This window comes from Hibiscus syriacus, unplaced genomic scaffold (genome assembly GCF_006381635.1).
Source record: "Hibiscus syriacus cultivar Baekdansim isolate YM2019G1 unplaced genomic scaffold, ASM638163v2 tig00111151_pilon, whole genome shotgun sequence".
NCBI lineage: Eukaryota > Viridiplantae > Streptophyta > Magnoliopsida > Malvales > Malvaceae > Hibiscus > Hibiscus syriacus.
Window position 1 is genome coordinate 460590 of NW_024062999.1, and position 23575 is coordinate 484164.

Sequence of the window (23575 nt, forward strand, 5' to 3'; positions counted from 1 at the left end):
TAGCTGAAACACATTGAGAAAATCAATCACCATATAAACATTCTGGTATCTTCCCTAACAAATTGTAATGTGCCAGGTCCAAAATTGTGAGAGAACTATGAGCACAGAGTTCACGAGGAATATCACCTTGTTAATCATTTGAACGAAGACCGACAATCATGATTTTTGACAGCTTTTCGCCAATCCAGCTCGGTGAGTTACATTCAAATTTGTTTTCACTGAGGTCAAGAGCCGACAGCAACGAACAATTCTGCAGTGATGGTGGCAGAACTCCAAAAAGTTTGTTCTTGCGTAGGCGCAAAGAATGAACAAAGTTTAAAGAACCAAAGGAGCTAGCCAGCTAGGAAGGCTACTGTTGGTTTTTGGCAAAAGTCCCACATTGGTTGTGTATAAGGAGGAGGGGAAATTCTTTTGTTATAAATAAAGCCCTCCTCCTCCTTAGTTAATCATCCCACAAATATAAGCATTCTTCTATTTTAAAGGCTATTTGTATTCTTTCTCTCTTTGTAATATTTCCTCTATTAGTGAAATATTTTGGTGTTCTCTTTTATGTCTATTTAATAGCTATTGTCGGGTATAGTTGTTGTCAATTATTGTCCTATTAAAATTACTTGTCTTGGTAGTTCTGTCTAAGGAAAGTGGGTTTTAAGAGGGACCATTGTGACCCCTCCTCTTTCCTGGGAATCTACCTTGGGGTGATTTTTAGTACAATCGTTTTCACACTAGTCACCTAGATAATAGTTTTCACGGTGAATCTGTTATTGGTGGAAATTAACCCGAATTTCACAACAATTGGTATCAGCGCTCTTGGTTTATTTTAGTATGCTCTGTGGTTGCGGCTTAGGCTGATCTTCCACATCAGAAAAATTTCCTTGGGATAATTGACATTCTGCATTGGCAGCTATTAAATAGAATTTGTAGCAGAAATGGCAGACGCTTCTTCATCTTCAATTTTGGCAAGAAATGCTGTGACAAATGTTAGATTTGCAGTGGAGATTTTTGATGGCACCGGTCATTTCGGCATGTGGCAAAGCGAGGTTCTAGATGCCCTATTTCAGCAGGGTCTAGACATTGCTATTGAAGGAGAGAAACCAGATGATGTTGAGGAGAAAGAATGGAAGAGGATCAATAGAATGGCATGTGGTACTATTCGATCGTGTCTTTCTAGAGAGCAGAAGTATGCATTTTCTAAGGAAACTTCTGCAAGTAAATTGTGGAAGGCACTGGAGGAGAAATTTTTGAAGAAAAGCGGTCAGAACAAACTCTACATGAAAAAGAGACTGTTCCGCTTCAACTATGTACCAGGTACCACTATGAATGATCACATTACTAGCTTTAATCAGCTGGTGACTGATCTGATGAATATGGACGTGACTTTTGAAGACGAAGATCTGGCTCTGATGTTGATGGGATCACTTCCTGATGAGTTTGAGTATCTTGAAACTACTCTACTTCATGGGAAGGTTGATGTGTCTCTCAGTGAAGTAACTGCTGCCTTGTATAGTTATGAATTGAGAAAGAAAGACAAACAAGAAAACACAAGTGTCGAAGCAGAAGCTCTTGTTGTTAGAGGCCGTTCCAAGAGTCAGAATAAAGGAAGCAGAGGGAGATCGAAGTCAAAGTCCAGATTGAGCAAAGATGAATGTGCTTTTTGTCGAGAAAAAGGGCACTGGAAGAAAGAATGTCCCAAGCTAAAGAATAAAGGCAAACCTGAAAGGGGGAAGGCTGTCTCAGAATCAAATGTGGTCGAGTATGATGATGGAGATTCAGATTCGCATTCGCTGCTACGCCATCAACCAGCTGTTCCAGTTCATGGCTGTTAGATTCAGCTTGTAGCCACCATATGACCCCCAATAGAGAATGGTTCTTTGATTTTAAAGAACTAAAAGGTGGAATTGTCTACACAGCAAATAATTCCCCTCTTGACACACTTGGGATTGGTTCAATTCGCTTGAGGAATCAGGATGGATCAATCAGAACCTTAACAGGTGTCCATTATGTACCAGATTTAATGAGAAATCTCATCTCTGTGGGAACCTTAGAGTCAAAAGGTTTAGAAGTGAGGGCAAAAGATGGGATTATGAGGATTATCTCTGGTGCACTGGTGATAATGAAGGGAATCCGAAAAAGAAACAATGTGTATTACTTTCTGGTAGTACAATTGTTGGGACAGCAGCAGTGGCAGCTTCTACTGATGAACAGGAGTCAGAAGCAACCAGGTTATGGCATATGCGCTTGGGGCATGTTGGTGAAAAATCCTTGAAATTACTGATAGATCAAGGATTATTGAAGGGTGCTCGGGCTTGCAAATTAGCTTTTTGTGAGCATTGCATCAAAGGGAAGAAGACGAGGGTGAAATTTGGAACAGCAATCCATGATACTAAAGGTATTTTGGATTATGTTCATTCAGATGTATGGGGGCCTTCCAAGACAACTTCATTGGGAGGAACACACTATTATGTCACCTTTGTTGATGATTTTTCCCGGAGAGTTTGGGTGTATCCAATGAAGACAAAGGATGAGGTGCTAGGATTTTTCCTTAAATGGAAAAAGATGATGGAGACTCAAACAGGCAGAAAAATCAAACGTTTCCGTACAGACAATGGTGGAGAGTACAAAAATGATCCATTTCTGAAAGTCTGTGAAGAGGAAGGTATTGTTAGGCACTTCACTGTCAGAGGTACACCACAACAGAATGGAGTGGCAGAGCGTATGAACCGGACATTAGTGGAGAAGGTTCGGTGTATGTTGTCTAATGCTGGGTTAGGCAAAGAATTTTGGGCTGAGGCTTTGGTCTATGCTTGTCACCTTGTCAACCGCTTACCATCGACTGCTATTGGTGGTAAAACACCATTAGAGAAATGGTTTGGAGTACCTGCTACAGATTATGATTCCTTACATGTGTTTGGTTCCACTGCATACTACCATGTTAAGGAGTCAAAGCTGGATCCAAGAGCAAAGAAGGCGATTTTTATGGGGATCACCTCTGGTGTGAAAGGCTATCGTCTTTGGTGTCCAGAAACAAAGAAAATAATCTTCAGCAGGGATGTTACCTTTGATGAATCTACCATGTTGAGAAAGGTGACTTCAGAAAAATTGGAGCAGACAGATGGAACTCCCAAAAAGGTGGAGTTTGAAGGAAGCAAATTTGTCCCAACCAGTAAAGAAAATGATGTTGACTCTCCTATGGTAGAAGAAGAGTCAGATGAAGAAGAGGTTCAGACCCAAGAACCTCCACAGCAACATGAATCAATTGCACTCAGAAAGGGAAAGAGGACCATTAGACAACCTGCTCGTTATGCTGATATGGTCTCTTTTGCATCACCAATTGCAATTGATGACGTTCCTGCCACTTTTAATGAAGCAGTTCAAAGTTCAGAACATAAAAAGTGGAGGATTGCCATGAATGAAGAAATGCAATCCCTTCAAAAGAATCAGACGTGGAAACTAGCTAGTCTTCCGAAGGGAAAGAAGGCAATTGGGTGCAAGTGGGTATATGCAAAGAAAGATGGATTTCCTGACAAGAATAACATCCGCTACAAAGCAAGATTGGTGGCTAAAGGCTACGCTCAAACGGAGGGAGTTGATTATAATGAAGTATTTTCTCCAGTTGTAAAACATTCCTCCATCAGAATTTTGTTGGCTTTGGTAGCGCAGTTGGATTTGGAACTAGTTCAGATGGATGTAAAAACTGCATTTTTACATGGAGACTTGGATGAGGAAATCTACATGACTCAGCCAGATGGATTCAAAGTTGCTGAAAAAGAAGAGATGGTGTGCAAATTAGAAAAATCGTTGTACGGATTGAAGCAATCTCCAAGGCAGTGGTACAAGCGATTTGACAAGTTTATGATAGGGCAGAAGTACACAAGAAGCAAATATGATCATTGTGTGTATTTACGTGAGCTAGAAGACGGATCCTATATATATCTTCTTCTTTATGTTGATGATATGCTGATAGCTTCCAGGAGTCAGACAGAAATTGCGAAACTAAAGACTCAATTGAACAGGGAGTTTGAGATGAAGGATCTTGGTGAAGCGAAGAAGATTCTAGGCATGGAGATATCAAGGGATAAGAAATTGGGGAGGCTTGTTTGTCTCAGAAAGAATATCTGAGGAAGGTACTAAAACGTTTTGGCATAAATGAGATGTCAAAACCAGTTAGTACACCTCTTGCTCCTCATTTCAAGCTCGGTGCATCCATGTCACCTAAGGATGATGCAGAACGGGAATACATGTCAAAGGTTCCGTATGCAAGTGCTGTTGGTAGCTTGATGTATGCAATGGTGTGTACGAGACCCGATATTTCACAGGCAATTGGGGTTGTGAGCAGGTATATGCATGATCCTGGAAAGGAGCATTGGCAAGCTGTGAAATGGATTCTGCGGTATATTCTAAACACCGTAGATGTTGGTTTGGTCTTTCAGCAGGACAAACAAGATGGTCAGTGTGTAGTTGGGTATTGTGATTCAGACTATGCAGGTGATTTGGACAAGCGTCGATCAACTACTGGTTATGTGTTTACATTTGCAAAGGCACCAGTCAGTTGGAAGTCCACCTTACAGTCAACAGTGGCTTTGTCTACTACAGAGGCAGAGTATATGGCAGTTACAGAGGCTGTGAAGGAGGCAATTTGGCTTCAAGGGTTGCTTGGTGAATTGGGAATAGAACAAAAGCACATCAAAGTGCACTGTGACAGTCAGAGTGCTATTCATTTAGCAAAGAACCAGGTTTACCATGCAAGGACGAAGCATATTGATGTTCGATATCACTTTGTACGAGAGATTCTAGAAGAAGGTGGAGTCATAATCCAGAAGATTCGGACCACTGAGAATCCTGCTGATATGTTGACAAAAGTGGTAACTGCGGTCAAGTTTAAACATTGTTTAGATTTGGTCAATATTGTTACAAATTAAAAGATTGTTTTTTAGAGATGTGTGTGGAATTTGCCAAGGTGGAGATTTGTTGGTTTTTGGCAAAAGTCCCACATTGGTTGTGTATAAGGAGGAGGGGAAATTCTTTTGTTATAAATAAAGCCCTCCTCCTCCTTAGTTAATCATCCCACAAAATATAAGCCTTCTTCTATTTTAAAGGCTATTTGTATTCTTTCTCTCTTTGTAATATTTCCTCTATTAGTGAAATATTTTGGTGTTCTCTTTTATGTCTATTTAATAGCTATTGTCGGGTATAGTTGTTGTCAATTATTGTCCTATTAAAATTACTTGTCTTGGTAGTTCTGTCTAAGGAAAGTGGGTTTTAAGAGGGACCATTGTGACCCCTCCTCTTTTCCTGGGAATCTACCTTGGGGTGATTTTTAGTACAATCGTTTTCACACTAGTCACCTAGATAATAGTTTTCACGGTGAATCTGTTATTGGTGGAAATTAACCCGAATTTCACAACAGCTACCACTGAGATTATTGTTCTTCAAATTCATGGAAAATATGTTTGGCCAACTCGTCCAACAGTCAGGAATCTGTCCAGATAGATAATTTCAGCTAAATGAAGAGTTCCCAAGCTCTTTGGTTCCTCCATCTTGCAGCACAAGGGTGACATCGACCCTGAAAACGAATTGTTCGAAAGATCTAACGTTCCGACATTGGATAGCAAACAGGGTGATGAACCCCGGAGGAAACTAGAGCTCAGATCAATGGATGATGCATAACAAGCTGGAGGATTTGTATTGAGAATTTGAGCGACTTTCCCTTATATTTGATTGTGAGAAAGATTCACATAAAAGAAATGAGATGACAAGTTCCAAAACCAGTCAGGAATTGTATCAACGATCCCTGCATCGGATATATCCAGAAACAGAAAATCTTTCTGGAAACGTAGCCAATGGGGAAATCTCGGCCCTAAATTCCATGATGACAAAGCTATAGTCCCGAGTTGGAAAGGTTTCCAGGACTCACTTTCAAACTCAGTCCAGGATTTCCAGAAGCCTGAAGTATTTCAATCTCGTGACATTAGAGAAATGAACCTCAGTAACCACATCCTCTAACATATTTTCACCAATCCATAAGACTTCCAGTTCTCTAAGCTCCCGTGGAACCTATTTTCTTATAGGTCCACTTGTCTCAAGGATGCAAATGTTCTTAATGAGTCTGGAACTGGACCCGAAATGGAATTCTTCAAGACATAAAGATCGCGTAGATTTTTGAATTGATCAAGTTGATTGCTAAGATGACCGGAAAGTTCACAATTAGTCAGAAACCATGACTCAAGTCTACCAGACAGGCATCCTGACAGAGATTCTAAGACATCTGATATGTCTTGACTCAATCTGACACCAGACAGAGCAAGAGTTGTCAAGCTGCACAGGTTTCCCAACGATCTTAATGCTGCTCAATGGAGATTGTTGTGGTCAAAGGTGAGGCTTATGGCAGATGTCAAGTTTCCAACATCCTCCGAAATTGTTCATTGTAGGTTGTAATCAAGATTGAGGTATTGAAGACGGTTCAAACTGTACAACCAATAGGGTATCGATGAATTGAATCGGTTCCTCAAAAAGCTGAGATATGTAAGAGAGGTCATGTTTCTTAGACCGTCAGGGAGATGACCCTGGAAACTGTAATAACTAAGATAAATGAAACCTGGGAAGTAAGGGTAAAAATCCAGCTAAAAATAGAGTTACTAAATGTGTTGTAGGAAAGATCCAGGGTTCCTAGAGATGAAAAATTATCAATTGGATAGACTTATGACAATTAAAGAAGGGAGAGCATTCGTCACTTCGAACCAATCGGAGGCTTTGCTGAGAGTTATGCCACTCAAAGAAAGGAATTTCAGCTTTGTAAGATTGGTAAGCCATTGAAGATTCTCTGCATAGAGATAGTCAGATAAAATATCATGGAATCCATAATTAGAGAGGTTGAGATATCTGAGGTTGTGTAAAGAACCTAGGAATCCTGGAATCTGTCCTCCAAAATTGTTGCCACTCAGATCCAGGTACTGCAAATGTTTCAAATCAAGCAAAGAAACCAACTCACCATTAAATCGAGATTGTTCGAAAGTCTTTGCCTGGGGCAGCCGTATCATTGTTCGAATGGTGGAGATTTCCGAGACGAAGCTCAACGACACGCGCGGTTACATTGTCACGTACAAGTCCATTTCAGTCACAACAGTTCCAACTTTCTTTATATTCAAAGAAGAGTTTCTTGGAATCAGATTTCTTTAGATTTCAAAACTAGAAAACTCAAGTAAAACAACTCTAAGAAAACAAAAGTTCCAACTTTCCTGGAATCGTCCATGATCATGCAAAATGAAGCAAAAGAAGAGTTGGTGAATTTGTCTTGTTCATCTTGAAACTTATTTATATTCAAGTATCCTGCATTAGAGGTGCAGCATGGAAAGACTCTTTCTAGTTTTAATTTATTATTATATCATGGTTCGAATGGTTCGACGAATGCATGAACAACGATTGAAGCAAAGTTGATACCTAAAAAAAAAAAAACGGCACATCAAGTATTTCATATCTTTAGAGCTGAAATTTTATTAAAATTAACTATAAAAAAATGATACCTAAAAAGACAAAGAATCTGATACATAAAACAACCTCGAAATCCTAATAATAATTACTTCTAATCCTAATAAAATCGCGAGCAGTGTCGGTGAATAAAATATCTATTCGTGCAAAGATTATGCTACAAATTTCATCCACCGCCCGAAAAGCATCACAACATATTTATCAATCTGTATGGAATCATTATATTTTGGTGTTGCATTCCAAATCTGTTCAAAACACCCGCTGTGATAACTCTCCATCGAACACCAACACCGCTTATCTCTTCTCACAATATAGGGGTAATATTTCGGAACTTCGCAAATGCTCAAAGGAGTCGACGGAATTGGACTAACCACAATTGTTGGTGGTGGTGCTTCAATGGATGGATTTGGTTTAACCATTGTTGGTGGATTTTGCGGTTGTGGGTTTGGTTTAATCACCGATGGTGATGGTGCTATGGACGGATTTGGTTTAACCATTGTTGGTGGATTTTGAGGCTGTGGGTTTGGTTTAATCACTGGTGGCGGTGGCGACGACACTGGTGGAGAAGGCGATGATGACGGTGACGATGGTGGTGGTGACAACAACGGTGATGATGGTGACAACGGCGACGGCGGTGGCGACAATGGTGGTGGCAATGGCGGCGACGACACTGGTGGCGAAGGCAATAACAGCGGTGATGATGGTGGTGGTGGCGACAACGGTGACGATGGTGACAATGGTGATGATGGTGACAACGGCGACGACGGTGGTGGTGGTGGCTGCAATGGGTTATTATAGGATGGTGGAGGCGATGATGGACAAACACAAAACAATATGTAATACACATTGAATTTTGTTTGATTATTTGGTAAGAAGAGTGACAAGGTGATGAACAATAATTATAACAATAAGCATGAGCGGCACCAGCATCGCAATTTGATTGTGCATCCCCTAGATGTAATATGGATGTAAACAACACCAAAGCTAACAACTTAATAATTAAACCTCCCTCCATCTTTTCTTTTCACTTCTCACAATCTCTTCTATGCTATTTTAATTTAATTTTGTATACATAACTTCACATTTATATACCGAAAGTACAAGATGTATACTCTATCTAAAATGTTATCTTTTTTTATTTTTTAAATTGACTGTTATAAGTTAGGTTTAAGATAACAATTTGATTATCACTCATTTATTTTGAAATTTTCAATTAAATTTATCATTTCACTACCTATATAATTTTATGTATAACATTTTTAAATAAATATCAGTTCCTAGTTTAAGTATAATTATATTTATTTTTGTGTTTTAACAATTAAGTTTAAATATTTATTTTTAATGATAAGTATGTAGTGAAAGATCTTATGGGATAATTTTATGAAATTTCAAATTTGTTTAGTTATTTGAATAATTTTTAGATAATGTTTTTAAATGATAGTTAAAATTTGTGTCAGATTTTACTAAATTTTAATTTTTTATTAAAATATAATTTATTAAGATATTATTTAAATTATGATAATTTTTAAATATATTTAATATGACGACTAAGATATAATTTTAAGGAAATTTTTTTAATAATAATTAAGAAAGATAATATAAATTCTTACGGTAAAATTTCAACCTTTGTATAATCTAATAAAACCTTAACTATCATTGTTTATGCATTGAAAATAATAAAATATTTTGAATTAATTTCATGTAAATATATTTTGGCACAAATTTCGTACTTCTTTCAATTTTGAATCTCTTTACCACCTTTACAATGGTTTTCAAATCTTGTTATTGAAAGTGGAGGAATCCACTTTTTTAAGGTTTTAAATTCGTTGCATGAAAATTGAAACCGCAAACAAACCCTGCAAATGCAATTGCTCGACTTATTTAACATTTTAAAGTTGGAATGGTGCGTGTATACAACATCAATTAACTCAGGTTTTCAATAAGATCAAGGTGATTGCTCATGTGACCGAAAGATCACAGTTAACCAGAAACAAGAACTCGAGTCTATCAGACAGGCATCCTGACTGAGATTCTACGACTTGTGAATTGTGATATGTCTTGACTCAATTTGACACCATGATAGAACAAGATTTGCCATGCTGCAAAGGTTTCCCAAGGATCTTAAGGCTTCTCCTTCTAGATCGTTGTTGGCTAAGATGAGGCTTAATGCTTGGTCAAGTTTCCGACTCCCTCTGAGATTGTAGCTCGCAAGTTAATGGACTCGAGATTGGGGTGCTGAAGATGGTTCAAACCATACAACTGACCGGGCATCGGTGAATTGAATCGTTTGCTTGCTAAGCTGAGATAGGTATGAAAGGTCATGTTGCTTAGACCATATGAAAGGTCATGTTGCTTAGACCATCAGAGCAGTAAGAGTAGAAAACCAGCTGAAAATGTTGTTACTAAATGTGTTATAGGAAAGTTCCAGAGTTCCCAAATATGAAAAATTAACATTTATAGTTCCCAAAGAAGAGGTTGATCAGTTATCTTCAGTTGAAATTGTATTGCCATCCAAAACATTAAGAGAGGCATGAGCAATCTTGGGCCAATCCTTGATGTTGGGACAGTAATAAAGGTCGAGATACCTTAAATGCTTCAAATTACCAATCCATTTCGGTAATACCTCGAATGTAGACCTCGAAAGATCGAGCATCCGCAACCGTTGGAAACTCTAGAGATATGTTTTGATAAAGGATTTGTCTGTAGGACCATTTCCAATATTTAGAGACCTAAGTGAACTCACATGCCCGAATTTATCAAGGAAATGGGAAGCATTTTCAACAGAAGTATCATGGTTAAGAAGCCATACGTGTAACTGGGGCAATATTTTGCTCAAAACAGTGTACTATACAACATTCATTCTTTGTAACAGATGATTCAATATCATGTAAAAGATCATGCATTTTGGATGTACCTAAAAACAACTGGTGATCATAATCTTGGAAAAGAGATCGGGACAGCAGGTCATTCAGATAACGTCTGCCGATATCATACGAATTCTCATTTGTTTTGGTGGATTCAAGAAGACCATGAACCAACCAAAATGTGATTAGCTCAAGTTCAGAGAAATCTAAATCCTTTGGGAAGATTGAGCAATAAGCAAAACATTGCTTCAGTTAAGGAGATAGTTGATCATAGCTTAGTTACAGAACAGAAAGGGTGTCATTATCTTTCTCTATTAATTCCCAAATTTCACTATTTTTAACAAGTTTCCACTACTACTAATGAGTGTTTAATTTCGTTATTCTTTAATTTTAATTACTCCTTGTTCGTCGATTTACGTTGTTAAGTCGGACATTTTCTTTTATTTTCTATGCAAGACATTGGATTCCAAAAACTATTCTAAAAATGACGAATTTTTGTAGTTTTTATTTTTCTGGAGTCAAGGCTGGACAAGTTGACATGACTTGGGGCATGAATCTGCTGACGTGGAGTCTAGTCAACACCTTTTAGAAGGTCCAGTCAACATTTTTTGTGGAATCAAAAGACCCAGCCACAAATTCATACTTGAATTTAGGAATTATCTTTATTTTTGAGATTTTATTCAAACAATTAAGGGAATTAACTATTGTGATTTTTAGGAATTATCTTGAGCATTTTTAGGATTTTACCTTGGGGTAAGCTTCAAACATATCTTTCACATTCGGGTTTTTACTTATTCTTGTTTACTTTAGTTTTATAAAATTTCTTTCTTTTTACGTTTGTTCTTTATTTATTCTAAAAGCTTTATTTATTTTAAAAATGCTAAGCATGATTTCTATCATGCTTAGCTATGTTTTTCATAGCCAAAGGCTAAAGCGATCGTCTTGTAGCACATTTGACTTCCTGTGAACAAACTTAAAGGTGATCCGCTAAGCAAAACTGAGATCAGATTTGATTCTCAGTGAGATTGTAACACCTCAAATTTTGGTCTAGTAGTTTTGGGTTTACCTGAGAGGTAAGTGGACCCCGTAGATTTCATGGTTTAAGTTTTTAGGCTTAATTGAGTTTTGATTAGGGCCCAATTAGTCACAAAAGGGTTTTTTTTAAAAACAAGTCCAAATGGGAGGGAGCAAAAGAGGAATTGGAGCATTGTTGGAATTTGAAGCTAAAAATTTGGGTTTTTATTTCATTTTGGACGTGGGTTCTCCCATTTCCTCTCCATCTTCTTCATTTCTCTTCTTTCTTCCTTCCCTCTCCAAGTCCATAGCAAGGTAAGATCTTGAGCTCTTTTATACTTCATTTTCGTCCTATTAAACCCCTCAGCAACCCCATTTTTGAAGATTCAAGCTTTGGGTTTTATTTTTGCAAGAAAAGATGAGTTTTCATCATCCAAACTTTAAGGAAAAGGATTGCTAGCTAAAGGAGGTTCATTTCGGGTTTCTAAAATGAACGTAGTGTGTTTCTAATCTTTTGGAGTATTAAGTTTTCATAAATCACAAGAAATTGAAAAGATTTGTGTAGTTGAGTACTTAGGGTTTCACTTTTGATTCATGCTATAAATCACAAATTTGTTGTTTAGTAACTGTTTTATGACACCTTAAGACCCTAAATAACTACCTATAACATTGGTGCATGATTTAGAATCAAACTATTGCCTTTATGATGAATTTTAATTGTTTTTCGAGCCTAAAATATCCATTCCAGGGTTTGAGTATCGATACTGGTGTCATAATTTCGCAAAAGAATGTATTTTTGGTATCGATACTGGTAATCATAATCTTGGAAAAGAGATCGGGACAACAGGTCATTCAGGTAACGTCTATCGATATCATAGGCATTCTAATTTGTTATGGTGGATTCAAGAAGACCATGAGCTAACCAAAATGTGATTAGATCAAGTTGAGAGAAATCTAAATCCTTTAGGAAGATTGAGCAATAAGCAAAACATTGCTTCAACTGAGGAGATAGTTGATCATAGCTTAGTTACATAACAGAAAGGGTGTATTATCTTTCTCCATTAATTCCCAAGTTTCACTATATTTGACAAGTTCCCACTCCTACTTATGAGTGTTTAATTTTGTTATTATTTTATTTTTAATTACTCATTGTTCGTCGGTTTATGTTTCTAAGTTGGACATTTTCTGTTATTTTCTATGCAGGACACTGGATTTCATAAATTAACTATTCTAAAAAGGGTGAATTTTTTAAGGTTTTATTTTTCTAGAGTCAAGGTTGGATCAATGGGCATGAATTGGGCAGGACTCCACTAACATGGTGTCTAGTCAACACCTTCTAGAAGGTCCAGTCAGCATTTTTGTGGAATCAAAAGACCCAGCCGCAAATTTAGACTTGAATTTAGGAATTATATTTATTTTTGAGATTTTATTCAAACAATTAAGAGAATTATCTTTTGTAATTTTTAGGTAATTATCTTTTGTAATTTTTAGGAATTATCTTGAGTATTTTTAGGGTTTTAAGAAGCTATAAATACACCTTGGGGGTAAGCTTCAAACATATCTTTCACCTTTGGGTTTTTACTTGTTCTTGTTTACTTTAGTTTATAATTTTTTTTCTTTTTCTTTCGTTTTTATTTATTTTAAAAGCTTTCTTCATTTTAAAAATGCTAAGCATGATTTCTATCATGCTTAGCTAAGTTTTTCATAGCCAAAGGCTAAAGCGATGACTCAATTCTAATTGTGAGAATTGAAAAACACTCAATACCCTTCGGGTTACATTTTCAGTTTTCTAGAATCAAGGATCAGTAATCGACTGTCCTTTTATAATTAAAATACTTTCAAACAAAAACAACTCGTTGGTTTTTTAGTTGTTTAGACTAATAGTTGGGAGGAAGGATCGGCTTGTAGCACATTCGACTTCTTCTAAACACACTTAGCGGCGGTCTGCTAAGGGAAATTGAGATCGGATTTGATTCTTGGCGAGACTGTAACACCTCAAATTTCAGGCTAGTAGTTTTGGGTTTACTTGAGATGTAAGTGGACCCCGTAAATTTCATGGTTTAAGTTATTGGGCTTAATTGGGTCTGGATTACAACTTAATTGGGTCTGGATTAGGGCCCAATTAGTCACAAAAGGGGGATTTTTAAATAGGACTCCAAATGGGAGTAACCAAAAGAGCAATTAGACCATTGTTGGAATTTGAAGCTAAAATTTGGGGTTTTATTTCATTTTAGATGTGGGTTCTCCCATTTCCTCTCCATCTTCTTCATTTTTCTTCTTCATTTCTTCCCTATCCAAGTTCCATAGCAAGGTAAGATCTTGAGCTCTTTTATACTTCATTTTCGTCCTATTAAATCACCCATGAACCTCATTTTTGAAGATTCTAGCTTTGGGTTTTATTTTTGCAAGGAAATAGGAGTTTTCATCATGTAAGCCTTGATGAGAGGGATTGGTAGAAAAAGGAGGTTCATTTCAAGTTTCTAAAACCAAGGTAGTGTATTTCTAATCTTTTGGAGTATTAAGTTTTCATAAATCACAAGATATTGCTAAGATTTGTGTAGTTGAGTATTTAGGGTTTCACTTTTAATTCATGCTATAAATCACGAATTTGTTGTTTAGTAAGTGTTTTATGATACCTTAAGACCCTAAATAACTACCCATAACATTGGTGCATGATTTAGAATCAAACTATGGCCCTTAAGATGAATTTTGAGTGTTCCAAGCCTAAAATATCCATTTCAAGGTTCGAGTGTCGATACTGGATGAATCGGGGCAAAAATTAGGGATTTTAGGCTAGAGTATCGATACTGATCTCGCAACTGAATGCATTTTTGTTACTGATATTCATAGGAGTATCGATACTTGACCTTAAGGTATCAATACTACAAGTAGAGTATCGATACAACTCACTTTAGATGGTCAGTTTTGACCCATTTAATGTCTGTAAGAGCTAAGGACGATCTGTAATAGTAAGATTTAATCCGTGAGGGTCATAAACGACCAAGCATACCTAGAAACACTCGTAAGAGCATGTTACATCAAGTGTAACCATATTAAGTGTAATATGCTGAAGTATCTTCAATCGAGGATCTATACGGATAGTTGGGACCGAGGTTTGTTACAGGAGATACCCGATAAGAGGTACGATGTTTATGTCAGATTCAGTGATAGCGAAAAACATGAGCTTCGAGTATGTCGGTGAACCCAGGAAAAGTAAGCCGCCCTTTTCTGTTCAAGAGGTTCTGAAGGGAAGTACGATAAGATCGAATGGAGTACCACTATGCAGAAATGAACTCGAGCCAGAGATCGGGCTAGTCAGTCCCACAGTTAATAAGTAAGCATTCACATAACGTTCTAGGTGAGAAAAAGAGCGAGATAACAATTAATGTGACGTTGACTTCACTTTAGTAAGTCTAGCTACGTTAACTTATACCCAAGTTACCTTAGTTGCCCTAGTGGGGCATTGCAAGTGCGTGCGGCACTTTAGGAGCTAACTAAGGTGAAAGGCCTGAACATTCGTGAGGAGTGGGTTAGTGATATCATTGTTATGTGGCCTATATGCCTGATATGCATGGGTAGTTATGTCAGTTCAGTTCAGTTGGCCAAGAGAAGAAAAGTTCTTCAAATCTGAGATGTAAACTTGTGTTTAACTTAGCAGGGTTAACTCACTATTTATAGGGGATTTTCAAGAGAGATTTAATACAACTAATCAACACTAAATAGATAATAATACCTTGAAATATTCAAAAGTATATAATTATCTTTAATATTCAAAGTTAAAAAGATAACAAATACCTTCTTTTTTTGGTTGCCCTTATGATTCCCAAGGTTTACCTTGACTAATCCGGACCGACCCGGGTCACACACATGACTTTGGTGGGTGAGTCTCCCAACGAGGATTTTCTGCATACACAAGGACTCGAACTCGAGACTTGCTTAAGTGATATTAGTTGCTTACCTTACCATTTAAAATTGACATATTCAAAGAGTAATTATTCTACTAATATTCAAGTTAAATAATATATTTAATTTACAATAGTCAAAAGGAATATGAATTTAATATAAATATTAAATCATTCAATTAAATACACCATTTTTCCAACAATTCTCTTCCATTTCCCTGTGGAAATAATATTTTATGGGGCAATTTGCAGTCTATGTAATCCTAATTATTATTTTTTGATAGAAAGTTGTTAGTTTTATTAAAAATGGAAAATATCTAAAATTACAATGAATATTTACAAGCATAACCGTAAACTTAAAATATAATTACGTTATTTTCCTATTACCATTGAGACAAAAACTAGCCATCTAGATCACATAAGGACCAAAGAAGGAAAAGGTTAAAAAACCTAATAAAAAACTCGAATAAAATAAAGATACGAACAAATCTGACTACATCGGTAAATGAACCACAAAAGAGGATGAAGCTACTGAAAGACCACCGACAAATCACAAATCAGAGTCAAGCGACGTGAGAAAACTATCAACGAACACAAAACGTGTATCCAAATCAATCCGAGAGTCCAAAGTATGGGAGATCATCATGATAACAAATAAGTGACATCTTGATCAGTCGTGGTGATTTCAAATCCAACCTTAAGAAAAAAGATAAACAAAAACAACGGCAAAAAACCGTAAGCTACCAAAATGCAAAGAAAAACATGCCGCAAAGGCAGAGATAAACGTGTCATAAAGACAGAGAAAATGTCACAAAGACATAATTATTCTTTTAAAAAAAACTAAAAAAAAACAAAGAAAAAAAGATAACCAGCGGGTAGCAACCAACATTAAAATCGGTGTTGTCGTCGGTTAAACAAAATTAAAGAAAAAAAAAAGTTAGATTGATCAATAAAATTGACACAAATTGTAAAGAAGAAAAAAAGGGAAAAGAGAGGAGGAAGTAATCCTACTTAAGTTCTGATTCTTCGTAATTTTGATCAATAATATCAAATTTGGATTCCAAGAGTGAAAAAATATATGATTTTGAACTTGCAAGGAAGAAGATAATTAATAAATTATCCCTTCTCCATATAAGCTTGTCCCTGCTTAAAACATCAGATCAGAAAGGCAAAGCAAAACATATATTCTTGTATAGAGAGGTTGGAATCTAATCATTCGAGATTAGAAAATGTTCCCAAATACGATTAACCAAAAACTAAATTGAATACTTGCGGAAGATTACCAGGAACCTTATTCTCTCCCATTTTCTAGTGGAAATAATATTTTATGTGGCAATTTGCACTCTAGGAGATTTGAATTAAATTCTGATTCTCCATAATCTTGCAAGGAAGAGGATAACTAGGAGAAATTAATAAATATCCCTTCTCCATATAAGCTTGGCCCTACTTAAAACATCATATCAGATAGACAAAACAAAACATTATATTCATCTTTAGAGAGGTTGGGGTCTCCCCTGTCCTATACTTCCATATCTCCTCCTATGAGTACTCTCAATGTGGATAAAAGGTGCAGAAGGAAAAGGGGCAAAAAGAAAGAAGATTGGTCACCTAACGATCCACCCCTCGACCAACAGAAGACGATGTTAGAACGCTATGACCACAATCACGATGGTTGCCTCAGTAAGGAAGTGCTCAAGCAAGCCTCCAGCAGCCTTGGTTTACGTTTCCCAGCATGGAAAGCACTTGGAGCAGGACTTCATCACACTGATGCAAATAACGAAGGGCTTATAAGCAAGGAGGAGCTCGACACTATGGTTAAATATGCAACCGAACATAGCTATAACATTAAGGTGTACCTAGCTTAAGTGGAAGGGATGATTTCTTTTTCTCGTTTCTATTATGTGTATTACCAACTTATTGGTATAGTTTAAATTTACTCTGAGTACTTGAACTTTCAGTAATTCATATATGTGAAAGCCTCAAAGCTTCAAAATTTGGACTGAAACTTGTAGTACAAGCAAAATCCAGCCGAAAGAAGAAAAAAAAGCCACTTAAGGAATTACAATCCTGGAAGAAAAGAATTAATCATGAAATATGTCCCAGTCTTGAACGAATCTCCCTTTCCCCATCCTAGAAGAAAAGCAAGAATTCTCTTCAAAATTCGTTTTATATTTTAGCGTCATTTCCCTGCTTATACTGCTTCTGAAATACATTGAGCCGCAACAGAATACAAATTTAAGCATCGATTGCAGTTTGTTCAAGGAAGTTATAACTAAAAAATAGAATTTTTGACGAAAAAATTAATTTCATCGAAAGTTATAACTAAAATCAAAATTATAACTAAATATTTTATTAAAATAAATAGAATTTTTGACGAAAAAATTAATTTCATCGAAAGTTATAACTAAAATCAAAATTTTGTGACGAAATATTTTATTTTGATCGGTAAATTATAATGGATTTTAAAGTCTTTAAATTTTTTCCCTCGAAAATTTAATTTTTTTTAATTGATATCTGATAAATGTCCCCATTAATGTACTACCTTTCTTGTAGGTAGTCTTTTATATTTGTGGATTTTACTTAACAAAATCCTTAAATCAATACAAGTTTTGAAAAGTTTTTTCCTTGCATGCGTATAAAATGGGGGTGGTGAGGGCCCTAAGTGTCGGGGTGAATTCAAACCTATGGATCTAATCTAGTTAGAAAATGAACTATCCCTTGGGAACAAAATTATGAGTCAAAAACTTTGAAATTTCAAAGAGCTGAACACATCAATTAGATTTTATATTAATGATAATTAAGGGATAACTTTGGTAGCAGTAAAAAGAATGATGAAATTCTGATGCGTTGCTGATCTTATTCGCCACCATATTTTCATCACTGCTTTGCTACTTTGCTTTACTTTTATACTACTCAGCCGAGTGTAGAATATATTAAGCTTTGTCAAGTTGTTTTATATGTTCGGAGAATAGAGTTTTTATCCTCGTCCAAGACGTGACATTCCCTCTTATTTAGTTTCATGACGCCCTTGTTACGAATGTCCACCATGCTATGCCTACCCATCTACTAGGGTGCCCGGTGTGAAACCGAACAACGAATGATCACTGTGATATCACTTATACATGACCATTACTCTCCTCCTAAAAGACACGTCTAATAAAATATACAACGTCATGTAAATATGAGTTAAACACAAATATCAAACACCAATAATTTTAAGAACATTAAAGGTGGAAATAACGCAAGTTTTACTTATTTTGCAGATGTTGGAAACTCCAGAGCTACTGTATATCATGTACAGAATTGTTTGATTTGGCTTCTGTTCTATCTACTTGAAACCATTGAAAGAAATACAAAGATAGAATCCATTACTTGAGAAAATCATGAAAGAACTTTGAATATATAAATATATATACAGCTTTCTGTCAAAGGTGTATGATTAATCAGTTGCTTGCAGTGCTACTTGTTGTGTAATGGATCAGGGCAAGAGGGCACTTGTCTGTCAACTGTTGCAAAAAACCTAACTGTCCCATTATCCACGTTCTCATACTTCCATCTCCTCTGAGCAGTCTCCGCTTGATCATCTTCAAGCTTCTCTCTTAGAAACTTTGCTCCCGAGACACCATTGTTGAGAGCCGAAATACTCAGAAACATCAACAGAAGATAGCCTATTAAAACACCCTTCGAGACCATTGTATGCTCTTTCACAACAAGCTGCTAAAAGTGGGAGATAAAAGACTACAAAGAAATCCACAAGAGAGAGATGGTAGAAATATTTATATAGGGATGCAAAATCAGGCTAAAAGGTGAAATTATTTTATGGTCGAATTCTTTTGCATTGACAAATGAGAGTGATGTATAATAGACCTTTGCTTCGGCAGTTTCCGTTGGAGGAGCCCACTGCAGTTTTCTTTATAATTTTGATTAACAAGTTGTCCCTGTGTGTTAACAGTGTGTATACGAAGTTTGTCACGGAAGTTAACCAAGTTATTAGGGTGTGTAAATGAATTGAGCTTAGATGAATAAAGTTGTATTCATGTTCGTTTGTTTGTTTTTAGATTCAGTTTGTGTTTATTTAAAATTTTAGTATAATATCCGAATTTGTTTATTTATTTTTGAAGTTGTAACCTATATATTTACCAATTTGTATATGGATTTTATCTTGGGAAGTTACCAAGTTATCAGGGTGTGTAAATGAATTGAACTTGAATGAATAAAGTTGTATTCATGTATATTTGTTTGTGTTTAAAGATCTTTATATTCGATTTGTGTTCGTTTGAATGTTTAGTATAGTATTCGTGTTCGTTGACTTATTTTTGTTTTGAGAAGTTAATGATCTTTTCCTAGTTAGGGGTACTCTTTTCCTCCATATAGATTAAGGTTAGAGAGATTTTTAATGAGACCCCTAACTTAGGTCTCATTTTATTAATAAAATCCATTTTGCTGAGAAAAAAAATACTAATACAATTATATTGTAATTCTAGATTGAAAACTACTATTTACGTAAATGGTTTAACTATTTACTTTCATGACTTATATATAACATACTCGATAATGCGTTCGTTTTGTCGATATATTTTTATTAATTTTAAGAGTATGTGTCCATGTTGGTGGTGTGAAATCTTTCCTCATTGATATTGCATTTTGAACTTCGTTGTATTATGGTGAGCTTTACCCCTATTTTTCTTTGGTCTCTTAATTGTTAATTTATGACAACTTTGTTAGGTTAAAGTTTAAACTTGGGTTAATGACATAAAGGATGTACTTGAAATTAATTTTTTATTATGTAAATATGTTATTATTTTGTGGAATATGCAACCTCCTATGTGTCCAACTTTCACATGCTTAGCTAGTACTCCAATTCTGGAGTATGCATATGATCCATTTGGTAACAATATGTGGTCTTAAATTAAATGCATATATGGCAGAAGATGATCAACCATCGATTGATTCGATGTAGATGTTGTGCGATAGACTTGTTACTTCTCGAAACAAACTATAATGGACAATCGGGTCTTAAAACATTCTTTCAATTAAATATTATATATAATTATAATTATTACTTGTGAATTCATTTTCAACTAAAAATTTATTTTTAGTTTTCTACCCTCTGATGGATCATCCTACACTTTATCCAGGATTTGGTGGCATGCAACCTCCTTTGCATTCAATTTTCACAGGCTCAGCTATAATATCGAGGCCTTTGCACCCACAAACGACATATCCATCGAGAGCTAGCACACCTTTGACACCTTTTGTCCAGCCATCCAACAATCAAGAAGAAGCTTATTATCTGATTACTCTATAACCAAAACAATGCAATGGAGAAAATGTGTCTTGAATATCAAATGGTATTTTCTTTTAGATTTTGGATTTTACTTTAAGTTTCTGAATATTATCTTTTGTTTTGTTGAACTGTTATGTTTCAATACTTTTAGTTGCTTATCAATGAAAAAACAACAAGGTTAGTACACTTTTTCTCCCTTAGGATTTAGAGGGATATTCTTAGAGACGGCTACCTTGTTTATTTAAAAAAATTAAAATTAAAATTAAAATTATATTTTTACTTTTCTTTAAAATTATGCATAATATAACTACCCGAATAGATTACAAAAGAAACAAAAGGATTATTATTCTATTTTTATTTTATATGATAATTTTATAAGTATTTTAATTTTGTGACAGAATATATGAACCCATCTCAAATTTGTGACGAAATATATGGACATGTCACAAATTTGTGGCAGGTCCATATGTTCCGTCACAAAATTTAAAGTTTTTTTATTTACCTGCTCATTTTCTCCAATTTCCTCAATTGAAACATAAAATTTGTGACGGATTCACATGTTCCGTCACAAAATTTAGATATTTTTACTTACCCGCCCATTACCTTCAATTTCTCTCCATTGAAACATAAAATTTCAAACATACCTATTTTGTACCCTATTTTTTTTTTCTTTTTTAAACCTTTCTAAACTCATTTATCTCTCATTTCTTTCTTCTCTTTTTATTACCTCTTTGGTTTCATGAAAAGTTCATCTCTTAATTTCATCTTTTTTTTATTATCATTTATCAATATTAATGTAAGATTTAATTTTTGTTCAGTGTATTGTTTTAATATTTACTTTTTTATATTATTTTTAGTTAATCACAAACATATTTCATTATATTTTATTTATTGCTTTGAAATTTTGAAATGATAACAATTCTTTAATATGCAAATTTAATAATTTACTCTTTTTATTATTGAACGTTGTATTATTTTTTATGTATAGTGTACAATCAAATATTTATATTATAGTAAACTCATATTTAGTCATAGCTAATATGGTGAATTTAATTTTTTACAATATACTATTGTTTTCTTATTAAGTGATTATCTATATAAAATTTGCACTTGTTAGAAGTATTATTATTATCCATTTTTTTAAATTAATGAAATTATTTGAATTATATTAATTATTAATTTTTGGTACATTAATTAATTAAACAAAAATAGATTTATAGTATTTTTGGAGGGAATGAAAAAATTTCGGATAGATTCCCGAGAATTTTTCCCTCCTTTTTTTAAAAAAAGATTTAATTTTTCAGACGGAAGAGACGTAGTCCATCGGAAGTTAAAAAATCAATTTTTTATGTTTTTTAATATCTCGACTGAAAAGATTCATGCCTTCAGAAACCTAAAATATAATATTTTAAGTATATAATTTTTTGACGGATTTTAAATGTTTCGTCAGTAAATTTACTGATGGATTTTCGTCAGTACATTTCTGACAGATTAATTTATTTTGTCGGAAATTTTAGTTTTAACCAACGTTTTACTAATCACTCTCTTCTCTAAAAAATTCCGTTATTAATATCAAATTTCATCATAAATTCCCTAAAAAATTCCATCAGCAATTATACATTTTCTTGTAGTGTATTCGTTGTGCATATTATATTTTTAGGAATAGAACTTATCTTTGAACCTAAGAAAAAAACATTATTGATAATGCTAGTTACAGACCCTAAATAACAACAATAAAACAAGTACAATGTAATTTTAGAGGAATTTCTTTTTTCAAATAATTTAATAATTATAAGATAATATATGATTATAATGTTTTTCAATCATTGACAACGAAGACACACCTGCATAACATTAGAAAACATGAGAAAGGACATTGATAAACTATTTTGCCTTTTCTCTCTAAATGTACAGGGTGCATATTTGATTTCACCCAGTCTGCAAATGAATTGAATCGGTTCAAACTGTACAACCAGTCGGGTATCGATGAATTGAATCGGTTCCTCGAAAAACCGAGATATGTAAGAGAGGTCATGTTTCTTAGACCATCAGGGAGATAACCCTGGAAACTGTTATAACTAAGATCAAGTGAAACCTGGGAAGTAAGGGTAAAAATCCAGCTAAAAATAGAGTTACTAAACGTGTTGTAGGAAAGATCCAGGGTTCCTAGAGATGAAAAATTATCAATTGGATAGACTTATGACAATTAAAGAAGGGAGAGCATTCGTCACTTCGAACCAATCGGAGGCTTTGCTGAGAGTTATGCCACTCAAAGAAAGGAATTTCAGCTTTGTAAGATTGGTAAGTCATTGAAGACTCTCTGCATAGAGATAGACAGATAAAATATCATGGAGATCAAGATACTGCAGGCTTGTAAGGTTTCCAAATTGAGGCGGGATTGATCCCTCAAATCCAGAATTAGAGAGGTTGTGCAAAGAACCTAGGAATCCTGGAATTTGTCCTCCAAAATTGTTGCCACTCAGATCCAGGTACTGCAAATGTTTCAAATCAAGCAAAGAAACCAACTCACCATTAAATCGAGATTGTTCGAAAGGCTTGCCTAGGGCGGCCGTATCATCGTTCGAATGGTGGAGATTTCCGAGACGAAGCTCAACGACACGCGCGGTTACATTGTCACGTACAAGTCCATTTCAGTCACAACAGTTCCAACTTTCTTTATATTCAAAGAAGAGTTTCTTGGAATCAGATTTCTTTAGATTTCAAAACTAGAAAACAAAAGTTCCAACTTTCCTGGAATCGTCCATGATCATGCAAAATGAAGTAAAAGAAGAGTTGGTGAATTTGTCTTGTTCATCTTGAAGCTTATTTATATTCAAGTATCCTGCATTAGAGGTGCAGCATGGAAAGACTCTTTCTAGTTTTAATTTATTTATTATATCATGGTTCGACGAATGCATGAGCAACGATTGAAGCAAAGTTGAATACCTAAAAAAAAAAAAACAACGGCACATCAAGTATTTCATATCTTTAGAACTGAAATTTTATTAAAATTAACTAAAAAAAAC

General features: G+C 35.1%; 1 protein-coding gene across 1 annotated transcript; it reads left to right on the forward strand.

The window, feature by feature from the left end:
- The first annotated feature begins 7821 nt into the window (after positions 1 to 7821).
- LOC120154868 (glycine-rich cell wall structural protein 1.0-like) lies at positions 7822 to 8280 on the forward strand. The gene is made up of 2 exons (XM_039166514.1): positions 7822 to 7951; positions 7997 to 8280. The coding sequence occupies exons 1-2, from the start codon at positions 7822 to 7824 to the stop codon at positions 8278 to 8280; spliced, it is 414 nt and encodes a 137-aa protein (XP_039022445.1).
- The last annotated feature ends 15295 nt before the right edge of the window (positions 8281 to 23575 follow it).